Source organism: Portunus trituberculatus, chromosome 30, assembly GCF_017591435.1.
Source record: "Portunus trituberculatus isolate SZX2019 chromosome 30, ASM1759143v1, whole genome shotgun sequence".
In the NCBI taxonomy this organism is placed as follows: Eukaryota; Metazoa; Arthropoda; class Malacostraca; order Decapoda; family Portunidae; genus Portunus; species Portunus trituberculatus.
The window spans coordinates 2337076-2348743 of NC_059284.1; the positions used below are offsets into that span (position 1 = coordinate 2337076).

Sequence of the window (11668 nt, forward strand, 5' to 3'; positions counted from 1 at the left end):
TCAAAAGCTCAACATTCATCCCTAATAAGTTCATCTGCAAGAAGTGTATATTATATATGGAAAGGAACATGACAGGCCAATTAGCTTAAAGAAAAGCAAGAGCCTAAATCCAGTTGTTTATAGATTTTTAATAAGCTTAAAGAAAAGGAAGAGCCTAAATCCAGTTGTTTATAGATTTTTATTATTTCTTAACCTTGAAAATATCTTTCGTACTTGAGCGTCTACTGCTCAGCCGTGGGATGCGCTTGCCTCGCCTTGTCCCTGGGGCATATTCAACAAGTTGACAACTGACTCTAAGAATGATCGCGCGAGTCGACTTGAAGGGGTAACTCAACAAACTTATGATCTCACGCAAAACATTCAGTGGCCTGGCAATACATTATGTCATCTTAACACTGACTTCACACATTATAAATTACAATAATTGGAAAAAAAAAAACCGATTCGGTCTTGGTAGGCCTACCCGTACTAACTCTCCTTGTAGTCCCACTGCTTGAACACCCATGTACCGAGATTCTGATCATCTTTATCCACAGAGATTGGGGGATCGTCCTCATCCTCAGATGCAGTGTTCCCTTTATCTTGCAATGGGCTCCTTCTTGCAAATTTACGGTCTAGCTGCCTTTGTACCAAATACGGGTAGGGGTGGGCATTGGTATTACTACAAAAAAGGCCTACTACTTGTAATCTCTATAAATATTCAATGTAAGACAAGAGTACAATAGTTTCTATAATTAGCTTCTATGATAAATATTAATTATTAGTGTTTCATGTGCTTTGAACGAATTTCATATCAATTTTATTATTAGAAACGTTCATACCATTTCTGAAAAAGAAAAAAATAATCACTTAAGGGAGACGGTACCCGGACTTTGGTCCTGCAGATGATCAGGAAACCTAACACCAATTTTAGTTAGTAATTACCAAGAATTAGGTGATTTCTTATCACTCATGTCTAATACACAATGTAAAGTTAGAATTGTCGCTGTCCGGTGGATTATTTATACCTAAAATTCCAAATATTAGCTTTATAAACAAGTCATAGTTATATTATACATTTTAGTAAGAAGATACTTCAATATAAGACACTCTTACACTTACGTTTCCCTTTCGCAAAAAAAAAAAAAAAAAAAACGGCGTGACCAATACTACGTGCAAGTGCGACGACTGCCAAACATTCGCTCTCACTGTTCGTGGTGGACTGGTGCGTTACCGTGCGCGGCGCTTGCTCACTGATGGTCTGGCGGCACAGCCAGACAGCATTGATACAGGATTCATACAGGAATGAACTGCACCCGGGCAGTACGGTCCGTATCTACCTACGTAGGATAGTGCTGTCAATACGCTAGTCGTATATAATGCTCAAAATCAATTAATACTTGTGCTTGAATAAGTTGAGTTCCAGAATATATATATATATATATATATATATATATATATATATATATATATATATATATATATATATATATATATATATATACACTTTTTTTTACCTTTTTTGTAGTTAATTATTTCAGAAAATTATATTTCTGAATATGTTATTCAAGTTAAACCTCAAATTGTACCATTAACAAGGATAATTGTACCGCTCATTGCAAATTGTACCCAAAATGGCCTTATTTTAAAATGTAGGACCACAGTACCCTCAGCTTCAAAATGTGCCGTTTTGGTACAATTGTACCGTAGGTGGCAACACTGCTGACCAGCAACATGAATCGGAGCGTGTCTTCAGCACGATCGTGAAGCAGCCTCGTGTTGAAAAAAACATTTATGCAACACTGCGCGCATCATGAAGCATATAACACTAAACCTTAACACATTCTACAAAATACTCTGAAATAATCAAAGCATCCGAGAAACACACACACACACACACACACACACACACACGCGCGCGTGCAGGTGAGAGGCGTGCTGTACAAGAAGGCTGGTGTCTTGGTATCCCTCGTTTTGGCTTACCAGCAGCCTCCAAGAACTTTATTTTCTCTACCTCACTTTGGGATCAATTATTGCATTCTTGAAATTAATTGATGGTGGTGGAAAAAAAATTGTTGACCCATAATTTGTTGCTGGTGTTGCTTTTAAAGATATTTTGTGGTATGATTAATAATCGTTTTCCTTTTCAGTGACATGAAACATTAAACAGAAAGTTATACTATACTAAATACCTCTCCCATTGAGTAATTCACGCACGTTAAATTTACAATGTCGAAATTCTACCAGAAATATTATGGAGTTACTTGTCTAGGATGATGCCATTACTTACCCTACTGAGATGCTATAAGCAAGATATATATATATATATATATATATATATATATATATATATATATATATATATATATATATATATATATATATATATATATATATATATATATATATATATATATATATATATATATATATATATATATATATATATATATATATATAAATAGAAAAAATAAATAGAACACTTTTTATCGATAAATATGCAAAGTTGTATTCAGGATAAATGGAGTAAAATTGATATTGTGAAGAAATTGATAAATTCATTTATTCAAGTTATATTACTAATCTTTAATTTATTTATCATATAAAATAATAGGAATTAATTGAAGGTTTGTTGAAAGTTAGTCAGAAAACAGAAATTCCCAAATCAGTTTAGTATAGTGAAATCAGCCCAATCAATCAAACTATTCTTGTAAATTCAATTGCACCAAAGATTATTTTAAACTTAAAATTTTCCTGCCACTTTGTACAGGTACAAGAACATCACGTTCCCTGGCAGCATCATGACAGCAAATGCATGGTTGTTAGTCTTGTATGACCTGTATAAGGCTGGTGTTAAAGTGAGAGAAAGTATTCATGTGTCGGACGCTAGCTCTCTGAAGACGATAGAGGTACAGGAGCTGGACTTCAACGCTAAGGATTGGATGCTCGGTGGCTTTACAGTGTGTGTGTGTGTGTGTGTGTGTGTGTGTGTGTGTGTGTGTGTGCAAGGTAGGAGGGGGGTAGCTCCGTGGTGAAGTGGTCGTCTCGTGTTCATGATGACGTCAGTTGAATTATGACCCACGACAGTTACTTCGTGAGATTGATGGTTTCTCTTTAACCCTAACTAAAGATTGGCCACAAGCTGATATGTTCGCCTGAATGACCACTTGTGCACTCAATACGCGTTAATCCCAAGCCTAAGCCATTTGTATGTGTGTGTGTGTGTGTGTGTGTGTGTGTGTGTGTGTGTGTGCAGTTTTCCTCCTACTAATTGCCGGGTTTTTCCCAAGCAGTTCGCCCGATGACTACCAGTGGATGATATTATGATCTTCGAAGAGATGGATAGTTGCGAAGTTGTGATCACAGTGAACGTTCATAAGATAAGCAACACCTTTCAGGAGCTCGAGGAAAGCTAAAAACTTGTTAAAAATCTCTCTCTCTCTCTCTCTCTCTCTCTCTCTCTCTCTCTCTGTCTGTCTGTCTGTCTGTCTCTCTCTGCCTGCCTGTCTGTCTGTCTGTCTGTCTGTCTGTCTGTCTGTCTGTCTGTCTCTCTCTCTCTCTCTCTCTCTCTCTCTCTCTCTCTCTCTCTCTCTCTCTCTCTCTCTCTCTCTCTCTCTCTCTCTCTCTCTCTCTCTCTCTCTCTCAATATTACCACACCATTTAGTTGATTAATGTGCTACTGACTGTACCGAAATTGTTTTCGGTATTGATTAGATTTCATATATATGTTATCTTGTATTGTCATTAATAGAGTATGCGCTGTTTAAAGTGGCATCATTGTAATTGTATCAGAACTGCATCAATGTTTTTTGACTACCCAAACTGTCTTGGGTAATGATTAATTTGTTATCAAATGGTGGTTATAATGGGTGGAGTTAGTGACTTGGCTGTGAGGTTAACGTCGTTATTCGTCGGGTGGAGGTGAGGCATTCACTCTCATAGCTACTGATGTCAGTTGACCCAGCGCATGTAGACGGTGCACACGAATTTGGTGTGTAGGAAGGACCACTGCGTTTGCCATGGCGGTGAGGAGTTGTGTGGGAGAAGGCCGCCGCTCACCCCCATAAGGGAGGAGACCTAGACTAATTTACATGGTGAGCTATGTTGGCGTGTGTAATCTATTACTAATGTTCGTGTTTGACATTATAAATATTGTACTGTAGTAAAGGGTGTTGGTATGATTGAGGCTGATAGTTTAAGAATTATAAAGAGTTGAATATAGTCTATAGAACTACTATACATTTCAGCGGTGGACAAACGATGCTTTTTGCAGATATCTCCTAAACGAATTGTTGGATGAGTATGATATTTCAACACACTACCTTGAACATCCGTCCGGAATTTATGGTTAACTTACCACAGTGCTATATGTGTTATGTGAGGAGTTTACTCGAAAAAATAACACAAAGCCGACGAGTCATGTTGACGGATTCGAATGAAAGTGTGACCCCCCCACACACCCACCCAAACCATTCATAACCACTACTACGTCTCCCCCGTCTCGGAAGTTCTCGCCCTCTTTATCCCTCCTCTCCTCTCCCTAGCTCCTCGCCTCCCTCACTCCTGTGTCCCTCCCTACTTCTCCCACCACTGTATTTATACATTATAATGTTCTGTGTGTATGTATGTATGGATATGATTATTAACGAGTATGGTACAATTTCATGAAGGCAAGAAGTGGTTCACGTTGATAATTACTGTACAACAGCACGTTTACGTGTAGTATATAGAAGAGCCATGTTTGCAGTCGTTATGGTCAACCATGTGAACATGATGTGCTGGAATTACCTGTGGCCTGGACCTTCTACTGTTAGGAAAACTTGATACTCTTATTGCGTACTAGTACGTCTACCTATTGATCATAAAAAGTGGTCCAGTTTATATATAATATTATTTTGTTGTTAGATACGTTGTTTATTATCCAGCTATACGGCCATTAACAGCGGAATTAGCTATTGCTTTCACGGTCGTTTGACCCACTCTGGTTTGTCCACATATACCAGCAATTGTATTGAATAATATTATTAATGAATATGTATGTACATACTGACGTATGTAACTATTATACCTATACGTATGTAATTACAATAGGGAAAAAAAATCAAAGGTGGAAGGCTGATGGTGTGAACATAGGGTGAAGAGGGAATCAGGGAAGAGGGTCATGCGATACTGGGGTAGAGAAGGAGTGGTCTGGGGGTTCTTCAGGGTGGTGGTGGTGGTGATGGTGGTGGAGGGGTTAGACGAGTACCCCACACTCGTCCGATTCTGTATAACACCTTTGATATGATGACTGGATTAGGCGTAATATCACTCAGTAAACTCCTCACATAACACATATAGCACTGTGGTATGTTAACCAGAAATTACGAACGGATGTTCAGGGTAGTGTGTTGAAATATCATACTCATCCAACGATTCGTTTAGGAGATATCTGCAAAAAACACCGTTTGTCCACCGCTGAAATGTATAGTAGTGTATGCGTGTCTAATGGAGTAATAAAGAATTGGTATTGGTGATTTTTCTACATATTACATGTAATAGGAAATATGGGTGGTTTTATACCATGTTATTGGAGATGTTTCTAATTTTGCTGGTGGTTCGCGATGAATGTACTTACCTCTGACCATTGTTGCTTTCTTGATCAGTGTTGATTTTTGCATTGTCACTGGCTTGTTTTCATTAATTATCCATTACCATAATTGTGAGAATATACAATTACATAGTTATACCAGTGTTCATGATTTGGCCCTGAAAAATCTGTCTGTCCTTTCTCCTTCATCCTCATTATCATTTTCGTTTAACGTCTGCGTTTTTCTCATTAGGTGTGTGGTTGGACGGGCGATGACTGCTTTCCACAACAGGTGATCTTGTGCCATATGTTCTTCTATTCCCAAAAAATTCATGTCCTCCGTCACACACTCCCTCCACTTTTTTATTTGGCCTCTCAACTGGCCGTCGGATTCCGGCCCTCATCTCCTCCAACTCGCTTAACATCCCTCCCTCCGCCCTTTTCACGTGTCCGAACCATCTCGGCCTTCTCTTCTTCAGCTCAACAGAAAAGTTTTCAAATACACACATCTCCGCCACCTTACTGGTGGACCTCTCCCGTCTTGCCACCGCACTCCTGCCCTGTATGTATCTTAGTATTCTACGGTCACAGCTACGTAGAATATGTCAGTCTGTTTGTAAGCGCCCATGTTTCTACTCCATACAGAAGAGCAGATCTGACACAAGCTTTGTATACTCTTCCCCTGATCCTCAGTTTTATGCTGCGATTTACCAATAAACTGGCAATTTCTCGCCATTTTCTCCATGCATATATTACTCCCCATTTTACTGCTCTCGCTGCACCCGCTCCACAGTCCATCGTATCTTCCAAGTAGCAGAACTGTTAAACCTCCTCCAGCACACCTCCAACCCAACATGCTCGTCATCACCACCACCTTCCTGGTGTCGATCTTCCTCAACAAAACCCAAACATCCAATTTAATAAATTTCCTCAGCCTTTCCTTCAGAGAGGCAGAGGCAGAGAAGGAAGAAGAGGGAGACGCAAAGGCAGAGGCAGAGGTGGAGAGAAAAAGGCAGAGAAGGAAGGAGGAGAGGCAGAGAAGGAAGGAGAGGCAGAGGCAGAGGCAGAGAACGAAGGAGAAACAAAGGCAGAGAAGGAAGGAGAGGGAGAGGCAGAAGTAGAAGTAGACGCAGAGAAAGAAAGAGAGGCAGAGGCAGAGAAGGAAGGAGAGGCAAATGCAGAGGTAGCGTCAGAGAAGGAAGGAGAGGCAAAGGCAGAGACAGAATCCGAAGCAGAGAAGCAAAGAGAGTTAGGCCTGGCGCACATTGAGACGCAGGCGACACATGCAGAGCAGCACCGAGCAGGGACAGAAAATTTCATCTCACAATTTTAAATATAAGTGCACACATTGTCACGCAGGACAGCACAGAGCAGGGACAATCCTACTTCGGCCTAAGTCACGCAGTTTTTGAAACGCAGTCGCAGTTTTCTGCTTAAGTGTGGCACAGGAAGTAACGTCTCTCACCACTCGGTATGTAGTAAATCCACTTGATGTCCACAGAGGGGCTTATTGAGGCTGTCCGCCAAGACCACGTCCTTTATAATACAACCCACTTTGATTACATGAAAGTGTAATAAACACGAGATATGGGCTAAGATTGCATCCAGTCTACAGTTCAAAGATGGTAAGCATATTATTGTATGGTGACATACGTTGTCTTCTGGCATCTAGCCCAAAACATCTTCAATAACTTTACTTCATCTTTCCTTCCTTTATTTCATCCTGATGGCATGACTGCTATCTCTTCTATCTCTAAAGCCGAACTCTTCTCTCAAACCTCGGCTAAAAAACCCACCTCGGATGATTCCAGGCTTGTTCCTCCTCCCTCTGACTATTTCATGCTTACAATATTATTTAAGTTTTTCGTATTGATGTTTTCCACGTCCTCACTAGCCTAAACCCTCAGAAGGCTTATGGACCTAATAGGGTCTCCTATTGTTCTCAAAAACTATGCTTCAGTACTTGCACCTTACCTGACCAAACTCTTTCAACTATGTCTATCGACTACTACCTTTCCTTCTCGCTGGAAGTTTGCCTACATCTAGCCTGTTCCTAATAAAAAGGTGAGTGTTCTAATCCCTCAAACTACCGCCCTATAGCTTTAATCTCTTGCTTGTCTAACGTTTTTTAATCTATCCTCAATAGTGAAGTGATAAAACACAACTTCAATTAATGACTTTATTCAAACAAAACAATACCATATTTATAAAAGTGCATAACATAATTAGCAATAGTATCAGACAAATGTTTATATAACATTATGGACAAAGAAAACACCCAAGCACATAGACACAGCAACACGAAAACTGATCTGTTCAGTTTGTCCGGCCACTCTTACAACTGCACCAGTATGGCTCGCACACGCTTTCAACGAAGCTGTTTTACAATCATAATGATTTACTGATACAGACCCGACACTGGTACGAAACATTCACACGACATTCACCCCGAACCGGCATTGCTACGAAACATTTTCACGACAAATAGGAACATTTTTGATCATCTGTCACATCTCAATCTTCTATCTGATCGCCAGTACGGCTTCCGTCAAGGTCGCTTTACTGGTGGCCTGGAATTATACTTACCTGATTATCATGAACTCAAAAGACCTAAACTTACCTTTTACCCTCATAACTTATAATATTCAATTCAAAGTGATTATTTCTATATGTATTTTTATATCTTTCCTTTGTTTATACTAACCTGTTTGCGTCTTGCAGGTAAAGTGGTGCCTGCAGACAACACAGATGATGAAGAAAGCAATGAAGAAGAGGACAGCACAGCATGTGTGAAGAAAGCCAAGACTCGAACATGGGTCATGGGACAGGACATCAGCGTGCCGCCCCTGCCATCCTACGAGCACCCCAAGCCTGTCATGATCCTGACCACCCATAGAGTACTTCAACCGCTTTTTCACCAACGATCTAATAGACCACATTGACTGTAGGAGTAGGTGTAGGGGTAGTTGATGTGACGGCTTGTGTTTATGTGTTATATTTTGGTTGCGGGGTAAGTCTTGGCGTTTTTCTATTTTGCAGTTGCTGGGATATATAAATGAGAAGGAAGGAAGGGAGGATTTTCATTTAGGCGCCGCAACAGCGAAGGTCATATGGCGCCGCTGACAAAAAGGTTTAAAAGAAAATTTATAAAATAACTAAAAGCAGTTAAAAACAATAAAATTAAGAATATCTAAATAACTGTAAAAAAAAAAAAACTATATAAAACATTAGAATACATAATAAAATTTTAAAATTCACAAATAAGGAAGAAGGCCAGCCTCTCCAAAAAAAAAAAAACGAATATTTCATTCTATAGTTAAAAATTATTATAGAATAAATAAATAATAAAACCATATACTTTATAAAAGACTAACAAAATACAATGAAATTAAAGGTAACTAAAAACACAATACAACGAAATAAAACATTAAAATGTAAGAAAAAACAAACAAATAAATTCACAAATTGGGGAGGAGGCCAGCCTCTCCCAAGTAAGCTAAAACATCATGGCCTGGAGCCAGACATGTTGAGCCAAGGACTTGTGAGAGATGGTAGACACCGCTATCTCTATCGCGACACCGGTAAAAGTAGCGGTGTCTTAAGTCTATCAAACTAGGGCACTCAATTAGCAGGTGCCTCACGGTGAGCGGCACCAGGCAGTCATCACAGTATGGTTGAGGGTCACCTTTCAAGAGGTATCTTTAAGTAAGGTAAGTGTGGCCAATACCTGTGTGCGGCGATCGCGGATGTGCGTGTATGTCCAGTTGTGGAAAACGGAACTGGTGATCTCTCCCATTTTCGAGATGGCAACCCCCGTTTGCCACCTCCTCTGCCAATTTGCAACGATCGCCAGACGAATACCCTGGAAAACATCTCTAAAAGGAACAGAAGCAGGGGATGGAGCGCGACTTGAAGCCTCTTTGGCAAGGCAGTCTGCCTGCTCATTCCCAGGAACACCAACATGAGCAGGGACCCAACAGAACCCAACACGATATCCTCTTCTGGTAAGTAGATAGAGCCACTCCAGGGCTGATAAAACCAATGGGTGAAGGGAAGTAAAAGAAGAGAGAGCAGTAAGAGCACTGCGAGAGGGAAAAACTACACTAAACCCGATGCCTGCGTCGGATTTGGAACAATCAGTAAAAACAGGAATATCATTAGAATGGATAAAAAAGTGTTCTAAAAACCGTGTGTGGGACTGAGCTGGCAGTAAATCCTTCTTACCATCAATGGCAGGAGGGCATAATGACACAACAGGAAGCTGCCAATAACCAACTCGTGGGATCCGGAGAGAAAGGACAGGAGTGGGGTCGATAGATAAGTCCGCCATAAGATTTGCCACTCGAAGGCCAAAAGGTTTAGGTAGACTCGGTCGAGTGGCATACGCCTGCGAACGCGAGTCCCGCAATATTGACAGACAAGGGACAGAATCGGGAAGACGGTGAGTGCGAAACCAACACCGGAGCATCGAAGACTGGCGCCGGAGGTCGAGCGGCCAGAAACCAGCATCCACTAGAAGGCTAGGTATTGGAGATGTCCGAAATGCACCCGTAGCCAAGCGGACCCCAGCATGATGCACGGGGTCAAGCGTGCGTAGTCGTGCATCCGTTGCGGATGAGTAGATCTCAGAGCCGTATTCCAGCTTCGGAAGTATGAGTGTACGGTATAGCAACAGCAACGTGTCCCTGTCCGTACCCCAAGAGGTGTGACTTAAAACCCGAAGAAGGGATAGTGCCGTCCTACAAGACGCTTTAAGAGAACGGAAATGGGGAACCCAAGTAAGACGGTTGTCAAACAAAAGGCCAAGATATTGAGTGGCCTCCAAACATGAAATGCGTTTATTGGCTAAATATAAATCGCGATCTGGATGGACACCACGATTACGACAAAATGCATAGACACGGTCTTTGAGGTGGAGAATCGAAAACCATTTATGTTGGCCCAACTGGACACCCTATTGATTGCCAGTTGGAGCTTTCACTCAATCAGTGACATCCTAGCAGCAGCCAAAGAGATGCACAAGTCGTCCACATATAAAGAGCTGTGAACGCCATCTGGTAGAGTATCTATAACATCATTTATTGCAACTGCAAATAGCGTAACACTAAGAATACTTCCTGTGGGACACCGTCATTTAAAGCAGTAGCATCGGAGAACACTCCCACTCGAACCCGTAAAAGACGTCTGGATAAAACTGCTGGATAAAAATAGGAAGGTGGCCACGGAGACCAAAATTAAACAAAGACTGTAAAATGCCATGACACCAAGCTGTGTCGTAGGCCTTCTCCAGGTCAAAAATACTGTTACTTGATGGTGGTGATTAGCGAAGGCCTCACAAATAGAAGACTCTAGGGATAAAAGAGCATCAGTAGTAGACCTCATCTTTCGGAAGCCATACTGTACCGATGACAAGTACTTCCCCCTCTCCAAGTACCACATGAGTCTTACATTTACCATCTTTTCTAACACTTTACAAATACAAGATGTCAAAGATATAGGACGGTAGTTCGTAGCCTGGAGATTATCTTTCCCAGGCTTCGGAAATGGGAGAACCACTGCCACAGCCCAAGAAGATGGAAAGTCACCGGTATGCCAAATCATATAAAGATTTAATAAAAGTTAAAAGCACGGTCAGACATGTGACGCAAAAAGGCATAAGGTATGTTGTCAGGACCAGGAGAAGAGTCATGACACTGGGACAAAGCAGTCCGCAACTCGGAGGCAGAGAAGGGACATTATAAGACTCCTCCAGCGGAAGAAAAATTTATGCCGAGAGATTCCATTCTCTGGCGGTAACGTGCACCCGGGGCTGCTGGATGCCTCCGAGAAACACTGGCAAAGTGCTCCGCGAAGAGGTCGGCGACAGTCCTAGGGTCAGCCACCGTTCGCCCAGCAGACAACAAAACTGGTGGGGGAGGAACAGAATACTTCCCAACAATTCGGCGGACTTTTTAGACATTCGTAAGCGGGGTGTAGGCATTAATGGAAGACAAATAAGCTTTCCAAGAGGCTCTTTGTGCCTCTTTCAAAACGCATCGGGCCCGAGCTCGGCAGCGCCAAAAAGCTTCCAGGCACTGCGGGTCCCCACGATGTCGCCGGAGATGAGAGAAAGCCGCCCGT

General features: G+C 41.4%; 1 protein-coding gene across 2 annotated transcripts in view; it reads left to right on the forward strand.

The window, feature by feature from the left end:
* The window catches only part of LOC123510868, a 35047-nt gene extending 26379 nt beyond the window's left edge, over positions 1–8668 (forward strand). The window contains exons 6-7 of one of the 2 annotated variants that reach the window (XM_045266312.1): positions 2750–2939; positions 3270–3489. In XM_045266312.1, coding sequence (XP_045122247.1) covers positions 2750–2939; positions 3270–3284 — 205 coding nt within the window. In that variant the 3' untranslated portion in view covers positions 3285–3489. Of the gene's footprint in view, positions 1–2749; positions 2940–3269; positions 3490–8269 lie in introns of those variants that run through there. The other variant, XM_045266313.1, reaches the window with a different exon arrangement.
* Positions 8669–11668: the final 3000 nt, after the last annotated feature.